The sequence below is a fragment of the Centruroides vittatus genome, unplaced genomic scaffold (assembly GCF_030686945.1).
Source record: "Centruroides vittatus isolate TY-2023 unplaced genomic scaffold, ASM3068694v2 contig_934, whole genome shotgun sequence".
NCBI lineage: Eukaryota > Metazoa > Arthropoda > Arachnida > Scorpiones > Buthidae > Centruroides > Centruroides vittatus.
The window spans coordinates 31,693-56,719 of NW_027122619.1; the positions used below are offsets into that span (position 1 = coordinate 31,693).

The window sequence follows — 25,027 nt, forward strand, 5'->3', positions numbered from 1 at the left end:
ATGAAAGTTACATATTTATTAAATAGTTTTCTATGCAGATTACAACAGTATTTTAAATCAAAAGGTGCTGTAAGTATTTGAAATTTTTGAATCAAGAGAAGTAATGGAGCATTACTAATTTGCTTGAGAGTGGTAATAGGCTTGTGATTTGCAGAATATAGATCACACGTCACACACAGCCAATTGGAACTTGCTATTTTTTGATGCTTATTGCTTTATATATTTATACAAAATGTTAATGTTTGAATGTGCTGTAAATTACAGATGGTATAGGTTGCTGTACTGCTGCTAAGCATTGGTTTTTTTTTCTTTTTATGAAGCAGCAACTTAAGGTCAGAAACAAAAATTGTTAGAAATGGGGTATGACCAAATATGTAGCTGAGTATTGAACCAAATAGAGAAGAGTACTGAATGAAAAAGATAAACCTCTATTTTATATAAAATTCAAAATCATTATGTAGCATTTTATAATTACCTTGTGACAGGATAACATTTCCTTCCGGTATAATTTTTTGCACATTTAATAAAATATGCAAAAAATTGCTTACACATGAAAGAAATACATCATGCCAGAAGTTTACATTCAGTAGTAGAAATAAGCAAATTTTTATTCTTGGGAATAAAAGATATAGATATTAGAAATGAATAGCAATTTTTACAGACAAAAGCTATCCCTGAAAAACAGATCAGATTTTTTTTTTTTTTTTTTTTTTTTTTTTTTTTTTTTTTTTTTTTTTTTTTTGAGACACATTCTTCATGAAGAAAGTGATTGGGGTTTTCTGAAATATTTTGTTAAATAAACTAATTTCACCAGGTTTATCCATGTCTTGTGGAAATTGTGATGTGGAGAGATGTTTTCCAGAATCAAAGAGAATTATTAGAGGAAACATCAATGTTGGGGCATGTATTAAATGGATAAATTTTCAGTTACATTTTCAGTTTTTGTAATAATCATTTATCTAATTTATATTGTATGGTAAACTGCATTGGTTGACCTAAATACCAGTGGTGTTCAATATTATTGAATAATTTACTATTGATATATTTTCCAATATCAAAGTTGATGAAATAGATATTGGCTAATATTGTTATTGATGTTCAATATTACTGATATCAGAAATTACTGAAATTTATGAAGTTGATTAAAATAATTAAAATGCTTCTTTCAAATTGTTTTCTATATATGTCATAATATTTTGATTTAATTAGTTTTACATTAGTTCTGTCTTTTTCCTTTCTTACAATGTCAATATTTTTTTTACTCCATAATTGCCCTCCAAAAAAGAAATTACCCAGTGGGTAATTATTACAGGAAATATACTATATCTTGATTTCATTGGAGGAAGTGATCATAGTAAAAGGTATTTTTGACTCTTAGAAAGTACCAGTGTATTCTATTCAATATATGGAAAATTGATGCATACAGAGAAATCATACAGATTTAACTATAGTAATATAAAGACAAAAAGCAAATCACTAATGATTTGATAAAACATTGCTCACAAAATAAATTATTTAAAATAATAATTACAACAGACAATATTACTAATAATAGTTAATTGTAAATAATCAATCTGTAAAAGACAACTAAGGGCATGTATCCTAAAAATTGCACAGATTTCAAAGTTGTTTAAAATTCATTATTTTTAAAATAAGGAATTTTGGGTACAGATAGGTTGTTTAATGTTCAGAGGAGATGATCAGGATTACGATCTGCCGAAATTCAAACTGTAGACTTGACCCATTTCATTAACTTAATGGAAGTGGTAAAATTTGGTCTTGATTCTGTTTTTCAACTTCCCAACCATTTTCATAAACTTTCTACTTCAGTTGGTACCAAAATTTCTGTCTCAGTTGCAGAATGTTTGGAAGATTAGTTTCACAGGTGATATATAAAATTTTGTAATAGTCCAACTTGGCAACTGTGAGGTAAAAGTTTAAGAGCACTGTCTATCCACATTAATGAGGTTTCAACTAATATTGTTTTTTCAAGATTGGTGTTTCCCTTTATCTGTTGGTGCCATATTTTGAGCAATAATATTGGCAAATGTGCTACTACTAAACAAAAGTTTATCTAGGCAGCAAGTTTTAGAAATACATGAGGCTCTACTCCTAATAACAGAAAACAATTATTTTTGTTTTAATAACCAAATTTATCATCAAAAACAGGAAGTGGCAATGGACTCTCCACTACTAGTGATACTTGCAGAATTAATCATGAAAAATCTTGAGTTTAGAGTTTTTTTTCTGTGCCTTTAGTAGTCCAATATCCACTACTATATAGTAGATATGTAGATGATATATTACTAGCATGGGATGGAACCAGTTTCAAACTATTGCAGTTTATACTGCAATTATCCCAGATATACACTTCAATTTTACTATAGAAAAAGACAGCAGCATCAGTTTCCTAGATCTCCTAATACAAAAAATGCTCAAAGGAGTTTGTTTTGGTGTATATCACAAGTTTAATCTATGTCCTCACATTATACTGGCCACTTTATTCTAACTGCCTGGTTACATAAATAATGCCATAGCTGTACTTATTTGTAGAGTCTTATCATTGCAGCATTTGGTACAAAAAGAGTTATAATTTATTAATATGGCTATGTGTAGGGCAGGATACATTTATGCTAAATTCAAGTGCATTCACATCCATGTGCATAAATTCCTCTTCCCACCATCAAAATCAGAAATAATAAAAAAGGATTGTATTTATATAAGCCCTTCTATACTGTATGTTGAGTCTGTGTCCTTACGCATTACCAGAAGATTTCAAAAATTGGGAATTAACCTTCCAATAAAACAACCACAGCTACCCTTACACAGAAAACTATATAATGACAGGGACAAATTAACATTAGAAAAATCAGGCGTATATGTAATTCCCTTACAACACCAAAACAATGTTGAAAAAGAGATATATATCAGGGACACAAGTAGAAAATTGAAAGACAAATATTAGAACATTGAGTTGACATCTGTAAAAATAAGAACACAGAACTATCTACAGAACTATTTAGGAGGGTTCTCAATCATTACTTTACATCCCTGTGAAATGAATTTTCCATCCTCATACAATATGAGAACAACAACTATTTATTTATCTGGGGAACTTTATTAATTGAGAAATTAGAGCCATGTAATAGATCCACTCTAGAGCTCCAAAAAATATGGGTTTCACTATTTAATAATGTAAAAAATTAAATCACAGATGCCAATAATTTTCAATTATAGTTTGCTGTTAATTAAATGTGTAAGTTCAATAGTGCACCATTTAAATTTAACACATGCACTCTAATTAGAACATATTAACATTAAAGTTAAAATTCATATCAACATTCTAATATTTGTTTTTATTTCCCCAAAGAAGACATTCTATACATGTTGAAAGCTGTGTACATGCTTACGAAATATATTGTACTTATTTTGTGTTTTACTTAACACCTCATTAATGTCAATAGACAGTGCTCTTAAACTTTTATCTAATAAGAATCTGGCATGAAAAATTAAGTATTTCTTTCATTGGCAACTATGTCATGAGCATAATTGGTAGTGGTCAGGGTAGTATTTCTTTATGAATAGTACTAGCCTATTCTGTGAATGCATTTGTTGCCATAAGCTTTTTTGATGGAGAGCTGTAATGGGACAGTGAGTCTGTGAACATCCCTTTAGACCGATTGCCAGCCAAATCAGATGCTTTGGTGAAAACTTGGGAGTGTCATTTCAATTTGACTTTAGGATCTGCATCTATTCCTTGTAGTGAAATAGGATTTGTCATCCATAACCATATCAAGGTTGATATCTTCAAGACTCTATTATACAGCTTCCTCAGAAGGGGGTGTTTCTTCCCTGCTTCAAAACCCCTCATGTAACAAGTTGCTTCATCAGGTATTTTAGAACAGACTTTTGTTTCTTGAGTCATTTGATGTTCCTTGATAAATCCAGTGAACATGTCTGTGTGAAATTTTAATCTACCCAATTTTCTAAGCATTTACCCAACTTTTCCCAAGGCTTCTTTTTCTTATTGGTTCTTCCTTTCAGTCATTTTCTTCCTCTACTAACCACTTTCAATTCTTCTTTCTGTTGGTTCTCCTTGCTCTACTCTTGAAATGATGTTATACACTATATGTTGTGGAATGCCCATTACAGAGAAATGTTTAAATGTATAAATATCCCACTTTTACAATTTCAGTAGGAAATTGCCAATTACATTTCTTTGATTAAATTTACTTAATCTTTCAATTTTTAAGAAGGAATATTATTTACATTAACTTTTTCAATAAATGGCATCAAGAACATTCTAGAAAGAATGCATGCTGTTTCATGCACTTGTGCAGATTTTTAGGATGCATGTCTATAGTTTTCAAGGGAAAACTATTCTTATTTAAAGTTCTTGAAGTGTATTTATTGGAAATTATCTTTATTTAATAAGTTGTTATATTTTAATAGTTTGCAATCATTACTAAAATGAAATTAAAGTTGACTGAATGTTGCTCTGAATTCGAACAGTTTAAATTCATATTTGAGTTCTATGTAAAAATTCAATTGGTTTTTTCATTAATGATTTGGATAATTAGTTAAATCTATTAATACAATATATTGATTTCAATGACTCATTTCATCATATTTATAAATTTTATATAATGGATACTTTTTAAATCTATTTTTATTATTGATAATTCACGTATTTTTCAGTCACTTGGGATATTTCTTAATTTTGGCATTTGACATTTAAAAATGTCATATATCATATAAATAGTTAATCTATTAGAAATGGAAAAGTAATGTAAAGCTAAATTGTTATTACTGAGGAGGAGCTAAGATTTATTTCTTCAAAATATAATAAACTTTTCAGATTAGTCATTTTCTCTCCCTTTTTCTTAGTCTACTATTAATATATTGAGAGTTATGATTTAATGATATAATTAAAGTAACCAGAAATTCCAAATTTATGTAATTTTTTAGATTTTTTTTTAAAGTAACACATTAAATATCTCTAGTTCTATTTGATAATAGAGGATCACATTTTAGGATAAAACTAGGTAGCACAATAGTTCAATTAATGTTAACTTACTTAAAATTTAAATAAATTTTTTTTTTGTGCAAAACAGTGCTAAAACAATTTCTATAGTCATGTTGCAATAGAAAAGAGAGTTGTAGTTAATTTAAAAAATTGCAATTAAGGGTTCAAAAATGCAGGCAAAATTAAATAATAAGTAAAACAGCAAGGCCATTTTTGGGACAAGACTATGTCTCGGAACTCACTACTAAGCAGGATCACTTCAACGTTCACAGCAAGTCTTGTTCTTTTTCCAATCTTCTTTGATGTCGCTGGTTTTGAGTGCGATTGTTCAAACTTTGCAGGCCTTGGTCACGGCGTTGTCCACAATGCATTTTTGGTGAAATTAACCTATCCAGTGTCGAAATTTCTCTCCGTTGCACGTCACCCCGGGTTGAATTTTTGTCAATGCCTAACAAAAATTTCCCATTTTTGAAAAAGATAATCGTGGCTATTGTATTGTCCGAAATTATATTTGGGAAGTTAGTTTTAATATAAAATAATGACTAGTGCCATCTAATTTCAAAAATGTGCAAATCTTGCACTGGTGCCTGTTTGTAGAAAGAGTATTGCCATTTTGTATTTTATTTTAACTCTGTTCTCGGTCCACTGAGTACCTACAAATCTGTTTTCTTTTTTATGTGCATGATTTGGGCACCAAATACTGTGCTAAATTGCAACTCCTGACATGTACTCCTTCATACCTCTAAGGCAGGGATCGCCAAACTTTTTTGATCATCGACCCCCTACAACTTTCGAAACCTCACATTGACCTCCACCAAAAAAGTTTGTGTTACAAGCAAAGAAAAAAAGCTCTTGCTATTTTAATATATATCTTTTAATTTTACATTTTTTTACATTTATTGTATATATGTTGTTGTTAATTTTTGTAACTGACGATTGTGAGACGGATAAGCTTGATGATCCTTAGCAAGATTAGCAATATTCGGTTCAAAATTTGTAAGTTTTAGTCTTTTCATCAACCCCCAATAATGTTATAGTTACCCCTGCTTTAAGGTGTCCAGCTGTTGACAGCAGTGCGATTTTATTTATTGACAAGACTGTGTCTTGTCAATAAATAAAAATTATTAAAATAATTATAAAAACTAAATTAAAACTAAAAATAATAATAAAAATTCAGGCCTTTACATCAAAACCAAAATAAAATCAAAGGAAAATGAAAACATTTTTAAAAACCGTTTTAAAGTTGTTTTGAAATTTTCAATTGTAAATCAGTTTTTAAATTTGTTATTTGTATATGGTGGTGACTGAAAATTTTGCTTTTAGTATAAATAATATATTTCTGCAGATAAGACATGGTATAAATTTTTGTCAAAGTTTTATAGTTTTAGCATATATCTGTTCTATAAGACAACCCCAAACTATCAATGGCCTATGAATTTAGTTTAGATCAGCAATCATCATCTGGATAATAATACTGTATAGCATATATGGAATTGTCCTATTCGTAATTTTTTGAATGAACAAATTTTATTTTCTTGCATCTGGCAGCACTTCCTTGCGATTGTTGCAAACATTCGCACTGATTCGGCATTCAGTTAATGACCTTGACTATTCACAAAAGCGTAGTATGGGCTATTCTATTTTGTGCACATACCCTACTCTCTACTAGTAAATAATTATAGTTTGTCCATTTTTTTTTATATAATAGTTTAATTTATATAAATTTCAGTCTAATTTTTTTTGTATCTGTCGTATAAGACGACCCCAGATTTTGGGAGCCTTTTTTTATGATTCAACTATTATCTTATCTGCAGAAATATACGGTATATAGAATATACAGATTATTAATAATTTTTATGGCAGAAATACAAAATTTTCATTGATTATTCAATGGTTGAGTTTGACTATAGCAACAATAGTACTGAGTTAGGTTCGGATGAATCTGTGAAAAACTTCTTGAGGATCCAAATTAGAAACTAGGTTCAAAATAGTAAACTAAATAAGACATCCATCCAGTCATAATTTTTTATTTTGATATCAAATTTTGCTTTATGGTAAAAATCTTAATATTTTCTCAATTAGCATAAAATTAGATGTTATGTTGACTTTTCCTTAGATTAAATTATGTGACTACATATTTATCTATTTATTAATATTAAAATCTTTTAATCATAATTTTTTTTACAGTTCAGAAGATTTGGCTACTGCAATCTTAAAAACTAAAGAAAAACCAAATCGTTTAATAGTAGAAGAAGCATTAAATGATGACAATTCAGTTGTGGCTCTGTCACAGGTAAGATGAATTGTTACAATTTGTTATAACAGTATACTGTCTTGGTTAAAATACAAATCTTTTGGTGTTTTCAAAATTTGATAAATACAAGGCAGATTCAATAAATAAGGTTAGTAGTGCTACTAAAGAAAAATCATGTGGCATACATGGTTGAGGCTAATAATTACTAATATGAAAGCCAATGTCTGTGTATGAATTCTCTATAACTCCTGCAACTTTTGTCCAATCCAGATGAAATTTTGGTTATATTCATTTTATGTTCTGACAAAAGGTATAGACTACTAATTTTATGGAAATACTAGCTATAGAATAAATGTTCTATAGATTCTGTATTTGTAATTACACTTATGTTGCAGTGATGTCAGTGACCACGTGACATTTATGCTTGATGAGAAAATTTCCCTTAAGTTGCATTTTTAAATATTTTGGCAAATGGCATATTTTAAACTTACTTCATAAATTTAAACTTTAAAAGAAAATAGCTGCATTGTGTCACTTCTATAACAAATTTTTAAAAAAATCTTTCATGTGACATTCTATTATTCATTTGGAAATACTCATCTAACACGCCCATTATTTAGAAAGTGTTATTGCTCATCTAATTAACATATACAATTCATCTTTGTTTTATCAATGTGGATTTAAAAAGACTCACTATTTTATCAAAAAAAAAATGCCTCAGGCAAAGCATGAGTAAAATTGGTCTGGTAAATTCTAGATCTAAATGAATAAGAACAACTGAGACCCCTGAAGGCCGTGAAGTTTGACTTGAGCAACATCAAATAAGAATGGCTTTTTCAAGGGCTGCAGAAACAGCATCACAATGTCAAGCTAGAGGATAAACTACTTAATTTGTAGAAATAGCAACTCTCTTTAAATTTCTTGAAATCTCCACTCTTCTCAATTCTTTAATCTTCTACTTTCTGATAAAAAGTATTCAGTTATGCTTGACGGAGAAATTTCTAGTTTTGAAAGAATATATTATAATATACTCTACATCAATAGTTGTCTCTAGCAGGTGACATTTGCATTCCCTGTGTGGTTTATAAAATGACATTTTCCATATCAAACTTTACCAAAACTAAACAGTGAATTTTTTGATTTTTGGCAGCTAAAGCCATTAGATCTAGTGAGATCCTTGCATGATGCATTCATAATATGGAGTCATGCATTAACTATTCTCCACTTCTAATACACCGGGATGATGTACTCAACATTTTCTCCAACCTATTAACCGGAGTAATACTTTTCGATATTTGCTAACGCTTTCAATGCCCCTCCTGGGCTTTTCCTTGGACATTCGATAAACATTGTAGTGAATCAGTTGTTGACCTTGACACTTCCCCATCTGACAATGTTCGATTACGTAACACTCCACAGCGCATGCGTCACCAAGCTCAATAAAACTTCTAACTGTGAACCTGTTATCCTCCATTCCACCATAAGCTCGAAACGCAAGAAATAAATATAATTTAACCGATGTCGTCCATTAGGAATTGCTATGCTGTAGATAGGGACATTTCATCTTTAAAATTAATGCTCATGGCTTTGCACTCCGCTCTAAAAATTTCCATTGCTTCTAATATTTTCAGGTGATGATGATGTGAGGTGGTGAGAACAATACGCCAGCAAACATGATGAGTCACAAACTGTAGACTTTTGAACTCAAGCTTTTTGTAGCAACATGTACAATTCTTCTTATTGTGATGGATCTCACTAACTTGTAAGTGTAATTCCTTCAGGTGTCAAAAATCAAATAAAAGCAGCTTGTCATTATCAAACTGCCTCAGAACCTATGAGCAACATTATTTTGTAAATTCCATTGTGGATGCAAATGACATCTCGCAAGGATGTACTGTACAGAGCTATATTACTGTATACTCTTTCAATATTATTAGTCTCAACCTTGTATGCTGTTATTTTTCTTTAACAGCACTACTAACCATATTTACTCAGTCTGCTTTGTACAAAAAAAAAAACTTGGGAAGCTTTTTGTCAATTATCAAAATTTTGAAGACAGTAAAAATATTTTCATAATAATGTATCATTTTATTTATTATTTCATTAATATTTATATTACAATTATTTAGCATATATTGACATTTCTATAGAATAAAAATATTAAAATATTTATGTACAAATCATATATATATATATAAAATTTACTTAATGAATTCTTCAAAATAATCTGATTAGAATACTAGTTGTTGAATGAATAGTTTTCAGTCAAAAGAGCAGCTTTCATTATCTCTAGTAAATAATTTTTGGTTTTGTACAATTCCTTTATCCTAGTTATGCAAAATCACAAATGAATTGATTAATAACATGTTTATTTTAAAACATATTAAACAACATAGTCATTTTTAAAAATTATAAAACAAAAGTGAACTTTTAATATTGATATTGATACTTCCTTTTAACTCCTGATGTAATATGGATCTTGTGGATTGGTGTTTTGTGGTTTTTTTTTTTTTTTTCATGTTTTAGAAAATCAGCAACTAATAGCTCAATACAAAAATTCAAAAATATTTTCATAAATTTTTCATATCAGATATTTCACATTCTACAGAATTTTTTTTTAAAAAAAAACTTTGATAATTTTTAAAAATAAGTTCAGACCTGATTGAATTATAAGTGTAGTGTGTATTTAAAGTTTGAACTTTTATTATTATTATATGTTTAATTTTGTATTTTATTTTTAATAACTCAGATGAAGATGGATGAACTTCAGCTTTTCCGTGGTGACTCTGTAATGTTGAAAGGAAAAAAGAGAAGAGAAACTGTCTGCATTGTGTTGTCTGATGAGACATGCCCTAATGAAAAAATACGCATGAATCGTTGTATAAGAAATAACTTGAGGGTTAGATTAGGTGATATTGTAAGGTAAAACAAAATTATTCAAAATACTAATTTTTAAAATGTGTAAATTTTCATTTATGATTACAGTAGAGCGTCGATAAGTGGAACCAATTGGGGACTGGGGTCCTTCCAGTTAATGATTTGTTCCAGTTTCCGACTTTGTACGAAAAAATACATTAACCTGTCCGATATTCAAATTTTTCTCCGTTGCGTATCGCTTCCTGTTGAATTTTTCTCCGTTGCGTGTCGCTTCGTGTTGTATTTTCGTCGATTTTAAGCCTAACGAAAATTTTTATAATAATCATCGAGGCTATTGTATCGTTAAAAATTATTTCTGCATTTTGTACAAACAAAATAAATATATTAAAGAATATAAAAAACATGAAAATTATACTTTAGAAGTAAATTTAGTATCAAAAACATTCGATTCAGCACGACACAGTCTGACTGAAAATCGTTCCACTTACTGACGTTCCACTTATCGACGCTCTACTGTAATTATAATTTTATGGTTTTTGCTCATTGATTCTTTTTTCTTTTAGTATTCATGCATGTCCAGATGTAAAATATGGAAAAAGAATTCATGTGCTTCCTATAGATGATACTGTTGAAGGCTTAACAGGGTATGTATTTAAAATTTTATCAAATTTCCACAGTAAAATAGCAGTAATTTTATATTAATATTTTTTTTAGGAGTTTATTTGATGTGTTTTTGAAACCATACTTTTTGGAAGCCTACCGTCCAATTCATAGAGGAGATTTATTTGTGGTTAGAGGTGGAATGCGGGCAGTTGAATTTAAAGTTGTGGAGACAGATCCTAGTCCTTACTGCATTGTTGCTCCTGACACTGTTATTCATTGTGAAGGGGAACCTATCAAACGAGAGGTATAGTAAATTACTAAAATACTTATTATTTTAAGTAATTTTGTAAAATTTTAGTAATAGTACTAAAAACTTTATCGAACTGATTAGTTAGTACCTTTGAATTAATATGATATACTTACAAACTTTTAAATCCTTTCATTCATGAATAAGTTAATGAAACTAAAATTTGTTTTAAAAAGCTAATAAAACTGTTTGGGAAAATTTAGAAATCTTTTATTCCTAATATAATATACTTATTAATTCAATTTAGTATCACCTCAAACTGTTTATATGAATTATTTGAGAAGAAAATTTCTTATATAAGGAATTGTGTATTGCCTATAATAATTCTCTACAGTTATACAAAATCCTTCAGATATGTTTTAGGAAACATTACATATTTTTTAGCATTAACACAGAAGAATAAATATGTTGAATTGAATGTAATTTGAAGTCAATAGTTCTCAAATTTGTAATTTTCTCTCTAAAACTTATGAAAACTATTTTCATTTGTAGGAAGAAGAGGAATCATTAAATGCTGTTGGTTATGATGATATTGGTGGTTGTCGGAAACAATTAGCACAAATAAAAGAAATGGTTGAGCTTCCTTTACGGCATCCAAGTTTGTTTAAAGCAATTGGAGTAAAAGTAAGAATATACAATCTTGAGAAGAAAAGTAATATGCTTTTAAAGCATGGTTTTTTTAATTAAGTATAAGTATAATGTTAACATAATACTAAATATATTTACTTTATCTTAATTTTTTGTTAAAAAATTTATGAAAATATTTTATAATACATTTAAGAAATAATTATTTTATAGCCACCTCGTGGTATATTACTATATGGACCTCCAGGAACTGGAAAAACGCTGATTGCTAGAGCTGTTGCTAATGAAACTGGAGCATTCTTCTTTTTAATAAATGGTATATTTCTTTAATCAATTTCCTAATCACAAGTTAATCTTACAATAAATTATGGAATTATTATGAAAAACCTTGCTTCATATTGAATAATTGTCACTCCTACTATATAACTTTGTTTTTATAGTACATATTTATTGTCTTAATAGGTCCTGAAATAATGAGTAAATTGGCTGGAGAATCAGAAAGTAACTTAAGAAAAGCTTTTGAAGAAGCAGAAAAAAATTCACCTTCAATAATTTTTATTGATGAATTAGATGCAATTGCCCCTAAAAGAGAAAAGGTATTTATTCATATGAAAGAGTGTAGATAAATTTTATAATACTGATTTCTAAGATTTAGGAATGTAATGTCTACAGCAACTTTGTTATCCTATATCTGTTAAATATTATACAATATTTATATGCAATTTTGTTTCTTTGCAAGTTAACTTGAAAATAATGTTAACAATGCAATAAGTAATTTTCAATTTTTTAAAGTACTTTGCCAGGCTTTGAAAATCAAATTTATATATAAAATTTAGTGTGAAAATGTTTTACTGTTTTCAAAAATATTGCTTGTTTAATTTTAAAACATAATACATTTTACTTTATTAACTTTTAATATAAAAGTTTTATATAAAATGTTGGGTGTAAACAATCAAATTATTGAAAATTTATTTTTTGAGATAGAATTGATATTCTAAAGAGTGACTTTTTATATTTTACACACTACGTCAAGGATAAGAAATCTATAGCATGCATGTTCAAAGTGATAGTTTACCTGGCCCATATTATATGATTTGCTTTGAATTGTATGACTAACTTATCTCAACATCATTTTTTATTTTTAGTTTGGTTGGGTTTTTTTTTCTTTTTTCATTCAGCTAGTCTGAATTTATTTTAGTTAAAGTAGGTTTACTTCATTTGTTTAAAAATAGTAGTAGTAGCTGTAGAGCTTTTGGCTTACACAATTTTTAAAAATAAATAATGACTCAAAAAAGGTATACCATTCCTGCCTTACATGAATAAAAACATCAAATTTATTGATGCATTTGTATTTGAATATAATGATATGATATTTTCTATACTGTATATAGCAGACATGGGCAAATGCAGCTCTTGCTGAAAGTGTTAATTTCTGCTTTTTATTATTACTTTTACAATTTTATTTCCACAACTTTGTGAAAATATGTAATTATATATATGTAATATTTAGTAATTTATTTCCAAGTTGATGCAATAAATTAAATCGACATTTCAAATCTATTCTTTGAAAACAAGTTTGCAACCCAGATGGGGGACATCCTATCCTTCCCTGCCTTACCATACTATCTGCCATGACAGTACAGAACTGCGGCTCCTATGCATTTTGCGAAACCTACATTTCGGCTCCCACTGAACTCTTGCTTGCCCACCTCTGATATATAGTATTACAGTAGAGCATCGATTATCCGAATATCAGTCTATCAAAACATTGGTTAACCGAAAGCGTTCCAGTCAGTAAATTTAAATTTCCACTAGTGCTGTGGTGCTGCAATATTTAGTGTCTTGGGCTACTCCAATATTATTTTTGTTGGCATGAGTGGTTTAGCTGGCAGCACTGGTGCGACCATGAGAGGGTACTTCAGGATGCACCAGGATTTGAACGAATTTCAACATGGGATAGGTTAATATATTTTTTTGTACATAATCAGTTATCCGAACAACTCCAGTCCCGAATTGTTTTGGATAATTGATTCTCTACTGTATATTTAACATTTTCAGTTCAGTTATTTAATTAAAAAGATACCAAAGGTACATAACCGGTGCCGTAATACATAACCGGAAATTATAATTTAACATTTTATAAATAATTAAAATTTAACATTTTATAAATAATTAAAAATTTAAGTAATTTTAGAATAAAAATTAAGTAAAATTGTTTGTTTTTATTTAAAGAAAATTAGAATTAAAATGCTGTTTTAAATCAGCTAATTATTAAGTACAGTTAAATATCTAGAAGTGAACTTTTTTAATTATTGCAGACACACGGTGAAGTTGAGCGACGTATTGTTTCTCAGTTATTAACATTAATGGATGGACTTAAGCAGAGATCCCATGTCATTGTAATGGCTGCAACTAACAGACCAAACAGTATTGATCCAGCATTACGAAGATTTGGTTAGTTAATTTTAAACTTTGATTAAATTATATATAATTATAATAATAAAAATAATCTTATGAAATATTTAGGAAGATTTGATCGTGAAGTGGACATAGGTATTCCAGATGTAACAGGAAGACTTGAAATTCTTCGTATACACACTAAAAATATGAAATTGGCTGTTGACGTAGATCTCGAAAAAGTAAAAATTTTTTAGTTTTAGTATTTTTCATAAAGGAATAATAAATTTATTATTTAAAGTATTTACTTCTAATATTAGAACTTCACAAACATCTAAATATTTAAACATATCTATAATTAATTTTTATATTGAGGTTTATATAAATTTCTACAGATTGCAGCTGAAACACATGGGTTTGTTGGTTCTGATCTAGCTGCTCTTTGTTCTGAAGCTGCTTTACAGCAGATTAGAGAAAAAATGGACTTGATTGATTTGGAAGATGATCAAATTGAAACAGAAGTTCTTAGTTCTTTGGCTGTAACAATGGATAATTTCAGGGTGAGTTTTCAGTAGTTTAATGATTTCAGATTTCTTTTAATTTGATTTATAAATTGAATGAAAATGATTGTCCATTGCTTATTAATAACACAATTTATTTTAGTGGGCACTTGGAAAGAGCAGTCCAAGTGCTTTAAGAGAAACTGTAGTGGAAGTGCCTAATGTCACATGGGATGATATTGGCGGATTGGAAAATGTAAAGAAGGAATTACAAGAAATGATACAGGTAAAAATATATATTAAAAATAATAATATAATGTTATTGTTTTTAAAATATATTTTAAATTTTATTTTAGTATCCTGTTGAATATCCTGACAAATTCTTAAAATTTGGAATGACACCTTCTCGGGGAGTATTGTTTTATGGTCCACCAGGATGTGGTAAAACACTTCTGGCAAAAGCCATAGCTAATGAATGTCAGGCAAATTTTATTTCTATTAAAGGACCAGAGTTACTTACTATGTGGTTTGGTGAATCTGAAGCAAATGTTAGGGATGTTTTTGATAAGGTATGTACATAGAATTTGCATAAATATTTAAACATTTTTACATTAATGATTTTTTAAAAGTAAACCATTATATGTTGCATATTCAATTTTCAGGCAAGAGCTGCTGCTCCTTGTGTATTATTCTTTGATGAGTTAGATTCTATTGCTAAAGCTAGAGGTGGAAATGTTGGTGATGCAGGTACAATACTTTTTAAATTTATATTGAACTTTAACAAAACAAATTTTGGATAATTAACTCAAAGTAAAAATTGTCATTCATCAGCTGAAAATTAAAAGCTGCTGTTAGAAGTATCACTGATACAGTGAAAAAATTATTGACAAAGTTCAGATATTTCAAAACTCAAGTACAATATAACTAGATTTAAATCTTATTTCATTTATTCATATTTTCCAACTTAATGGTTCTTACTTCATCTGTCCATTTTTGGATATCATCATTATTCACTTGTAACTTGGATAAAGTAGCATTAGTCAGTTAATACTAGCTTTATCTGATTTCAATAGTTTTAGTTGTAACAATCATTGATTACAAATGATTTTCTCTTCATAAAATATAGAACTATTAAAAAAAAATGCAAAAGTATACTATTGCTTTTTTGTTACTAAGAGAAATATGTTTATTAAAGCAATTGGTAATTTATTTCCAATCAATAATTAATTAATAATCGCAATTAAAAGTACTTATGACATGCTAACATTAATTTTAGTTAAACTAGGGCATTTTCTTTTTGCGAAGTATTGTTGTCATCTTAGCTATTTCATTGATCTTGATCAGAAGTATCAGCAACATTTTTCTATCTTTTATTTTTATCATGAATTTTTATTAATGACAAAATAAAAATGTTATTAATTGAAAATTTGTTCTACAGGGTCGTGTTTGTTTAGTCTAGTACTGAGTGACTTTATTTCAGAATGTGTGTGAGAAAACAGAGATAGTGCTGTATTTTGTTTGTCGTTTTATGAATGATTGCTTACCTACAGTTAAAAAAATTTTAATAATACTTACCTAAAAATGTTTAAATGAACTTTACTAAATACAAAGATTAATCTATAAAAAGAAAACCGTGAGTCTTAAGGGCTAATGTCTGAAAGCAATGACAATGACACCTGGTTTATAGGAAGGTTAGTGCAATGTTTTCCTTCCTTGTCCTATCAATTTTCATTAAAGTAAACCTGAAAAAAAGCACAAAATAATTTGAACATTTCAATATTCTAAAATTCATGGACAAGTCTGAAATGGTGCTTTACTTGAATTTAAAAATATATATATATTGAATAACAAAGTTTACACTTAAAAATTGTGAAATTTTGTACAGAGGATCTCCAAAACTGCATTAGAGTGAAACCAGAAGTTATGTTGTGCGAGGAATACCTGTACTTAATTTAAATGTTTTTGCTGAGCTTTTTCAACCTGATGGAACCGGGTTTTTGTGATTTCAAGTATTTGCAGTCATCAATAATTTCATAATAGAATAGCTTTTGTGATAATTTTATATTCATCTGACGACATGTGATAGCTGATTGATCAATATATAAAAATAAGTCCAAACTGATTAAACAAATTTATACAAAATTTGAGATGTTCACAGTACTCATCATGGACACTTAAATTTCATCCAAATTATTCATGGATATATTAATGGTCAAAGTTGGCACTTTAACATTAAGCACTTGGCAAAGCTTTACTATAGAGCACTACTGCACTCTGTTGTAATGTAATCTTGAAGTTTACAAGTATCTTTTAAAAGAAGTTTATAATAAACATAGAACAATGCTCATGCTCATAAAAAAGCATCATATTCAGCATTATCCAGACAACATTAGATACATCACATTATCCAGATAAAGCTCCAATTTTAAGTTTGGCTCTTACTTCATTCTTCCATTTTTGGATAATGTCAGCTTTAACGTCTTATGACTTGGATAAAATGCATTTAATCTGTAATAAAGTACAAAATTACTATATTTTATGGTATATAAGATGCACCTTCATTTTAGCACAAGTATCAATGTTTAAGCTGTGCTTTTGGCACTTGATATTTCTCTTTCTTTTGTTATTAGTTTTAGCAAAAATACTTGTAACTAAGTTTTAGTCATAATTAAATTTCTGATTCAAGATTTAATTAATGTTTTTTTCTTTAGTAAATAATATAATTAGATCTTTGTATTGTTTTAATGAAATGATTTGGATATTTTCTTATTTAAAATATTTAAATATTAACATTTTTATATTAACCATATTATTTAATACTAGTCTTTGAATTATTTACTTGTAATTAAAATAGTCATTTATTATTAATAGATTGCCATTTTAACAATATTTTAAAAGAAATCTTTTTAAACTATTCACACCATTGAATCTGTTTGTGTAGGTGGAGCTGCAGATAGAGTTATCAATCAGATTCTAACAGAGATGGATGGTATGAGTTCAAAAAAGAATGTGTTTATAATTGGAGCTACTAACAGGTATTATTATAGTCATTATGAATTTTATATACCGTATTTTACGGACTATAAGACGCATTTTTTTCTTCGAAAAATTGCCTCCAAAATTCAGGTGCGTCTTATAGTCCATAGCATCTTGTAGGTATTTAAAAAAAAAAAAAAAAAAAAAAAATGCTTAAAAATGCTTAAAAATTAAAGTGCGTCTTATAATCTGTAGCGTCTTATAGTCCGTAAAATACGGTATATATGTTTTTTTTATTGTTGGGTGAATTTAACAGTGTGAATATTTTTACAGACCAGATATTATTGATCCTGCTATTCTTAGACCTGGCAGATTGGATCAGTTAATATACATACCATTACCAGATGAAAAGTCAAGGCAGTCCATCTTAAAAGCAAATCTCAGAAAATCACCTGTATCTAAAGTGAGTTCTTAGCTTTAAAGTAAATTTTTAGTAATATGAATTGTTGAAATTCATATTACTAAATTATTAATATTAAATATTAATCTAATACTAAATATTAATCTAGCTCATCATCAAAATGTTAGGTTTTTAAGTACAGTATTACTGTTTTATGAATTTTAAAATTGTTTAAGTTTTTATTTCTTGTTTTATTGAATAGGAGTATTATTTACATTCATGATATATTGTATGTAATGAGTTATCTATTAATTGGTCTACAGTAGTTTTAGGTTGACACAATTTGAATATTCAGAATTTTTAATGAATTAAATTCCTGATTTTGTTCATAAATATTTTCTTAAAATACTTGTACCCACTCAAAAACCATTTAACTTTTTTCTAATGTTTTCAACTGTTTTTTTTATTTAAGTGTGTATTTAGTCTATTTATTTATTTATTTATTGAATTGTTTTTAGTTATTGATGATATGAGCTTTCAAATACATTTTAAAAAACTGTTAGGTGTTTGTTCTTTTTAGAATGTTTTTTCCTGAAGATGGTCATTGAAAATGATTGAAAACATTAGAATAAAGAAATATACTACATTAAGTGGTTTTTGAGTTGGTATTTTGTACCATTGCAATTCTGAAAAGAATAATTACTTGTGACTTTAAATTTTTATACATTACAAGAAAAAATTGTTTATAAAAAGATTTAGAATAATGTAGTTTTTGTATTCCCCTTACCAAATTAAATTGATACTTTATTAAAATTTTCTGTATTTATATATATATATATTTTTTTTCCTTAAAAATTAATTTTGCTATAGTATAAATTTCTGTTTTAATTTAATAACTTTTTTGTGTTAAATCCATGCACAGGAAGCTAGAGCTTCTTTAATTAAGTTTCACAAAAACCCTTTACTCTTTCTCTAGCAGTTTCTTAAGTCCTATCTAATGGACTTAAGAAACTGCCAGAGAAAGAGTGAAAGGTTGTTTTGTGAAACTTTTTTGTATTAAAACAAAAAAAATCAACTCTGAAATTTTAACAGGATAGGATAAAATATTTAACACAATCTAAGTTTTATTTCTGGCAATAACATATGCTGGAAAAATATTGTGTATATTTCTTTAGCAGCACAGATGAGCTGAAGAGATTATTTTTGTGAGTGATAAATAAAAATAATTATATACAAGAAAAAAATTTTTGTCAAAAAATGATAAAATTGGTTTATGACTGCTTGAAAATTTTAATTTATTTGAAGTAATAAGGAAATTTTATTAATCAAGAAAAATGAGATTGTTATATAATTTTTTTTTTTTTTTAAACTTAAAATTGCTAATTGCTAAATTGAGATCTTTAGACATTGTTATTTCAGTTTTGCCTATTTTATAAAAATCAAAAAATTTTCTATAGAAAGTTTTTGATAATTTCCAATCTTTTCAATAACACACACACACACACACTTGAAATATATCACGCCACAAGAAAAAATGCAAATAAACTAAAATATATATACATCAGTGTAAAGTTAATAAAATGGTTATATGGATGACTCATCACTTTTTGTCTAAAGTTTTAATCATCAGTGCTGGTTCAATGGCAACTTGCACCTGAGATGAAACAGTTTCGTTGTCCAATTGGCAACCACTTTCAGAATGGTTGCCAATTGAGAGTACTTTTAGAACTGGCACTTTTGTATAAACTACAGTAAAATTTCTCTTACTCAAACATCTCCAACTTGAATTTCCTTAAGTTTTTCATGATTCCCTGACTCTTTGTTACTTTCAACTTCCCTGACTGGAATTTTAATATTTATTCTATTCAAAGTGATCCTAATTATTGGATTTTTATGAAATTTTCAGACAGTTAATTGTATCTACTGTCTGACATCCAATTAAAGACAATGTTTCAGTCCAAAGCAAGAGGACCTCTTGATTTATCTCATCAAGATGTACTCTACCTGCAAAACTGTTCGATTCCATTAGTTACATTGAACATTTTGCTGAAAGATGTTACACAAGCTGTTTAAAACAAACAAAAATAAAACCTATCAAAGATTCTTTACATAATGCAAGAAGGAAAAAATACAAATCTATTATATAAAGCTGAAAAAATGGGCAGTCTCTTTCTGTAATGGTATGCCAAAAACGGCCACTAGGGGTGCCCCTAGTTATTATTTAAAATAACAATATAAATTACTTTATATTTTTACAGTATAATACATTATTATTATTATTATTTTTATTTGTAATTTAGTATGTCCTGATGCCCTCATCGGGCCTTTCGACTTGTCTGTTCAGAATCAGCATTTTTTACTCTATTATTCTCTAACTTGAATTGCCTGTAACTCTTAAGTATTTCCTTTCCTTGAAGCTTTGACTTAAGAGAAGTTTTATTATATTTATAAACAATTTTAATGCAAATTTATGGTATTTGGGTTATTATTTTTGTATATATATATATATTATATTTCTCTTTTGAACATTTTTTTAACCCTTCTCACTTTCACATTAGGCAGTTGCCTTGTTGCCTCACCCATTGAGCCAACTGTAGGGTTTTTGGGTGGGAATTCTTCTCGGACTGCATAATATAACTAAACACCTACTCAAAAACCTTTAAATAGTGCAGCCAAACTTTAACATTTCAAACATTTTCAGTCTTGTTCAAAGACCTTTCTCAAGAAAAGAACAATGTAAAATTAAAACATAGTACGAATACAATAGGGTTCTAAAGCATGTTTGGTTTGTATTCATACTACGTTTTAATTTTACATTGTTCTTTTCTTGAGAAAGGTCTTTGAACAAGACCGAAAATGTTCGAAATGTTAACGTTTGGCTGCACTATTTAAAGGTTTTTGAGTAGGTGTTTATTCTTGGGAATATTTTTCTTTTTTCCATTCCTATATTTAAATTGTTCAATGGCTGTGATAGCTTCTTCTATTCTTTCGCAAGTCTACAACGGTTTTTCTTTATCAAACCGCTCGCTCGAACATGTCCTGATAGTTTCATTGAACTGTTCTTCACACACAAATTTGATTTGAGTCTGACTTTGTCCTGTATTCAAAGCCATTCTTTTGATAATCGTACAAATTACAAGGAAAATAAAATGTAAATGCGCACGACTATCATGACATAATGATTTGTGCAACTGCGTGTACCAGAGGTCGCTAGCAACTAGCCTGTTGAAGGGACAAGGGGGTGGGTAACTAGCGCAAGCAGTGCTATGCAAGTCCTGATTTGTTTATTTTATCTTTTCACTAAAATAGTACAGGGATTTGGTCAAATCACTTATTTTTTTAGGGATATGACTATAGAATTGTCATTTTAACATCTTCAGTGAATTGATCATTTCCCTTAGGGATTTGACCAAATCCCACTTTTATCATATCCCTGCAACATATATATTTACTGTTTGAAGTATTCTTAGTAAGAGCTGGTTACTTGAATAATTAATATTTCTTTTCTTACAGACCGTTGACTTAGGATATATCAGTAAGGTAACTCAAGGGTTCAGTGGTGCTGACTTAACTGAAGTCTGTCAGCGTGCTTGCAAATTAGCAATCAGAGAATCTATCGAAGCAGAAATTCGAAGGGAAAAGGAACGTGCCCAAAGAGTAGATGGTTTAGCAATGGTGATTGTTGGTATAGAATATTTTTTAAATCTTAAGCCAATAAAAAAATATTAAATGTTTGAATTATTTAATGTAGGATGTTGAAGAAAGTGATCCAGTTCCAGAGATTCGCAAAGATCATTTTGAAGAAGCCATGAAATTTGCACGTCGTTCTGTCAGTGATAACGATATTCGCAAGTATGAAATGTTTGCACAGACATTACAGCAGAGCAGAGGGTTTGGTACAAGTTTCAGGTACGAATAGTAATTAAGATTACAGTTAGAGATTAAGTAATCAATGATTCACCCGAAAACTGTCTTAACGTAGATTTCCAAGTGGTCAACCTGCAGGAAGTGGCGGTAGTTCCGGAAATGGGCCCAGCCACGGAAGTAATTTCCAAGATGCCGACGACGATTTATACGAATAATACAATGCATTTAGTGTAGAAAAGAACTGTTGACTTGCCTGTTCAAATTTCTGGAGTTTCAAATGTTTGGGAACGAAAATGTAACAAAATTTTTCAGAAACATTAATATTGACAGTGTTGCACTGTGATTTATTAGCTGTTTATCGACGATAGAAGAGAGAGGTCATATTTTCCTTTCACACAACAAATTGTTTCATCAGGCACAGATTTAAAATAAAATTCCAATTTTTCATAAAATGGTTTATCATGATTCGGGCAGAAATATATATAAATTCGTTTATTGCATTATGTTACTGTGATGTAAGGAAACTCAGGATGGAATTGTTGTCAAAGGAAATAGTAATAGATAGTGTGGTTTATTCTCATGTTAATTTTCTTCACAAGGAACAAGAAGGCTTCTATCGACAACTTACTGTTCATGCATAATATATATATATAATGTTCTTTGTTGGTTTTTAAGAAAAGTTTGAAACTACGTGCAAAATACAGGATGTTTTTGTTTCTTGAGTTTCATTCATTCATTTTATTTTTATAACTGAAACAATAAGCTGCAAAGTTACAGTGAGGAAAGGTGGTAACTCCTGAAAGATCTGACCATATTGGTTCCTTAAAAGAAATTAATTACCAAAAAAAAATTTGCAACCTTTTGTTTCTGATATTTCCAATTTTCATTTAATATGATATATTTATATTGCTATTGTATAAGAAGTACTGTATCTACTAAAAAGTTTAAGGAAAGTCCCATGTAGTTTTATTATTAAATTATCGGTGTTTAACTTTTTTAAAACAAAAAATTTTAATACCAAACTTTACTTCCATATATAAATACAAATAAATTAAACTTTTCAATATTTAGTCTCCATGTTTTATAATTGACCAGATAAAAGTTTGGAAGGTGGAAGGAAATTTATTCTCTAGTCCCCCATTATAATACAAGGTTGTCAGCATGGAGGCACAATTCTAATTTTTTTTTAAGTGTAAAAGAAAGTCACAACTGACGATGTGAAAATTAAATAATTAGCTATAACTTCTGCTTAATTAATCGAGCGGCATTTATGATTTTATAAACGAAGATATTTTCCGGATTAGTTAACTTTCATTATCTACATTAAAGTTGTGACTTTCTATATTTAATAGACTGACTTAAATTGTAAGATGCAAACTGTTTTATTTATATATTTAAATGGCACTTTTTGTATTGTATTTATTTTTTTTTAATTTTTCAGTTAGACATTACAGGAAATGATGTATTAAAATAAAAAAAATTAAGCATGCAAACTATGCAACTGTCAAACCATTGGTATTAATTCAAAATTTCGCTTAAATGTTATTCAACCAATCATAAAATTGATTTTTAATAATATTCTTCATAAACAATTTGTTTTTCCAAGAAATTTACAATATTTTATGGAAGAATTTATAAAGATGTGTATACTTGGAGAATATTCTTTTCTTTAATCAGAAAGTAATGCTAAGACAAGTAAAGAAAGAATATTCTTTAATCAGAAAGTAATCATGGAAAGCAATTCTACTCCTGTCAATTTGGGTGTTGAAAGAAAGTCATGCCGATTTTTGTGTTCATTTAGATGAAAGGCATAGTTCAAGTCCAAACTGAATTTGCATAAAACAGTTTTATGTGGTTGCTTTATTTTTTCCTTAAGAATTTCTTAACCTCTTGAGATCCACTACTAGAAAAAACTTTTTTTTAATTGAAGTTTTGTTATATTATAGACCTTTGGGTGTCACTTGTTAGTAAATTATCATATTTTTCAATTTTTTTGTTTTCGGTCATTAAAAAATGGTGTGTGTCATATATGACACAATGGGTACCTGTACAAAATGCGAACTGTTCTGATCGTGTAAAAATCGTTTATTTCACTGTTTTTGTATAATAATTGACATTTTATATTTACATATGACATTCTTTAAATCAATTTTTATTTGCCACAAGGCACAGATGGATTTTGCATTTGATACAGTACATTGTAGCTCATACACTTTTATATCAGTGCATTTGGCAGCAGTGATTTTTGTCATTTGCAATGATTTCTGGCATGTGTTTTGCTCCACTTTGGCATTGTATTTTTCTGGGATGTGAAGTTAGAGTATTTCTTATTATTTTCCTTTTGTTCGCCATTTTCAGTGTTCATTTTCTTATTTTCTGTATTATCTGAATGTAATAGCCATTTTGACATTTTTACTTTAAATTTCAAATATTGATATGTGTTTTTCTTTCTTTTTTTTATTGCTCTGCTATCTCTTCTGTAGGATATCCAAAAATTGTTTTCATTTCATCAGCAGTAAAGTTCAAAAGTTTTTCCAGGTGAATCAACGATATTTGATTTGTGCATGCCATCATCAAGCACTGACATCAAAGAGATTCTCAGGAATATAATTCAAGAAATATTCTTCAGACTCACACTCCTTACCCTTTCAGGGTTCTTTCTGAAATGCAGGAGCTGGTAGCAAGGGCTTAAATCTATTTGTATGGTGCCATGGTGGAGTCTGTTACTGCACTGATGTCAAGAAATCTTCCTCTATTTACATAGCTGAAGAATCATTTTCATCATCGTCAAATGTATCATCTAATGACTGTACATTCTTCAGGACAGTTTGGTTGATAAATGTTCTGACTGATTTAAATGTTTGGTCACTGTCTTCATCACTGGACCAGCCTTCCAGTCCACACAAATTTCTATCAATATGAAGTGTCCTATGATGTTCCTTCCTTATTTCATCTGTTGACACTGAAAGATTTATAATAAATGTCAATGATTTAGTTTTAATATATGATTTATGATATTAATAATTTATAAATTCTTAACAAACAAAATCCTGCAGACCAGATAAATAACTATACCACAAATCACAAAAATTAATTTATTAATAAAAATAAATAATTATTTTTATTAATGAATTAATTTAATAAAAAATGAAAATAAATAATAGAATACATATTGCTGACTAAATGACAAAATAACTATAAAAGTAAATAACTTGTCAATATGAAAACAGTTCAT

General features: G+C 28.6%; 1 protein-coding gene across 1 annotated transcript in view; it reads left to right on the top strand.

The window, feature by feature from the left end:
- TER94 (Transitional endoplasmic reticulum ATPase TER94) overlaps positions 1 to 22,244 on the top strand; it is a 35,005-nt gene extending 12,761 nt beyond the window's left edge. The window contains exons 2-19 of the mRNA XM_067282007.1: positions 7,214 to 7,319; positions 10,030 to 10,202; positions 10,721 to 10,801; positions 10,872 to 11,064; positions 11,560 to 11,691; positions 11,866 to 11,968; positions 12,115 to 12,248; positions 13,971 to 14,106; positions 14,179 to 14,291; positions 14,445 to 14,609; positions 14,713 to 14,835; positions 14,906 to 15,118; positions 15,212 to 15,296; positions 17,491 to 17,584; positions 17,859 to 17,988; positions 21,439 to 21,600; positions 21,677 to 21,834; positions 21,908 to 22,244. Coding sequence (XP_067138108.1) covers positions 7,214 to 7,319; positions 10,030 to 10,202; positions 10,721 to 10,801; positions 10,872 to 11,064; positions 11,560 to 11,691; positions 11,866 to 11,968; positions 12,115 to 12,248; positions 13,971 to 14,106; positions 14,179 to 14,291; positions 14,445 to 14,609; positions 14,713 to 14,835; positions 14,906 to 15,118; positions 15,212 to 15,296; positions 17,491 to 17,584; positions 17,859 to 17,988; positions 21,439 to 21,600; positions 21,677 to 21,834; positions 21,908 to 22,007 — 2,401 coding nt within the window. The 3' untranslated portion in view covers positions 22,008 to 22,244. The remainder of the gene's footprint in view (positions 1 to 7,213; positions 7,320 to 10,029; positions 10,203 to 10,720; positions 10,802 to 10,871; positions 11,065 to 11,559; positions 11,692 to 11,865; positions 11,969 to 12,114; positions 12,249 to 13,970; positions 14,107 to 14,178; positions 14,292 to 14,444; positions 14,610 to 14,712; positions 14,836 to 14,905; positions 15,119 to 15,211; positions 15,297 to 17,490; positions 17,585 to 17,858; positions 17,989 to 21,438; positions 21,601 to 21,676; positions 21,835 to 21,907) is intronic.
- The last annotated feature ends 2,783 nt before the right edge of the window (positions 22,245 to 25,027 follow it).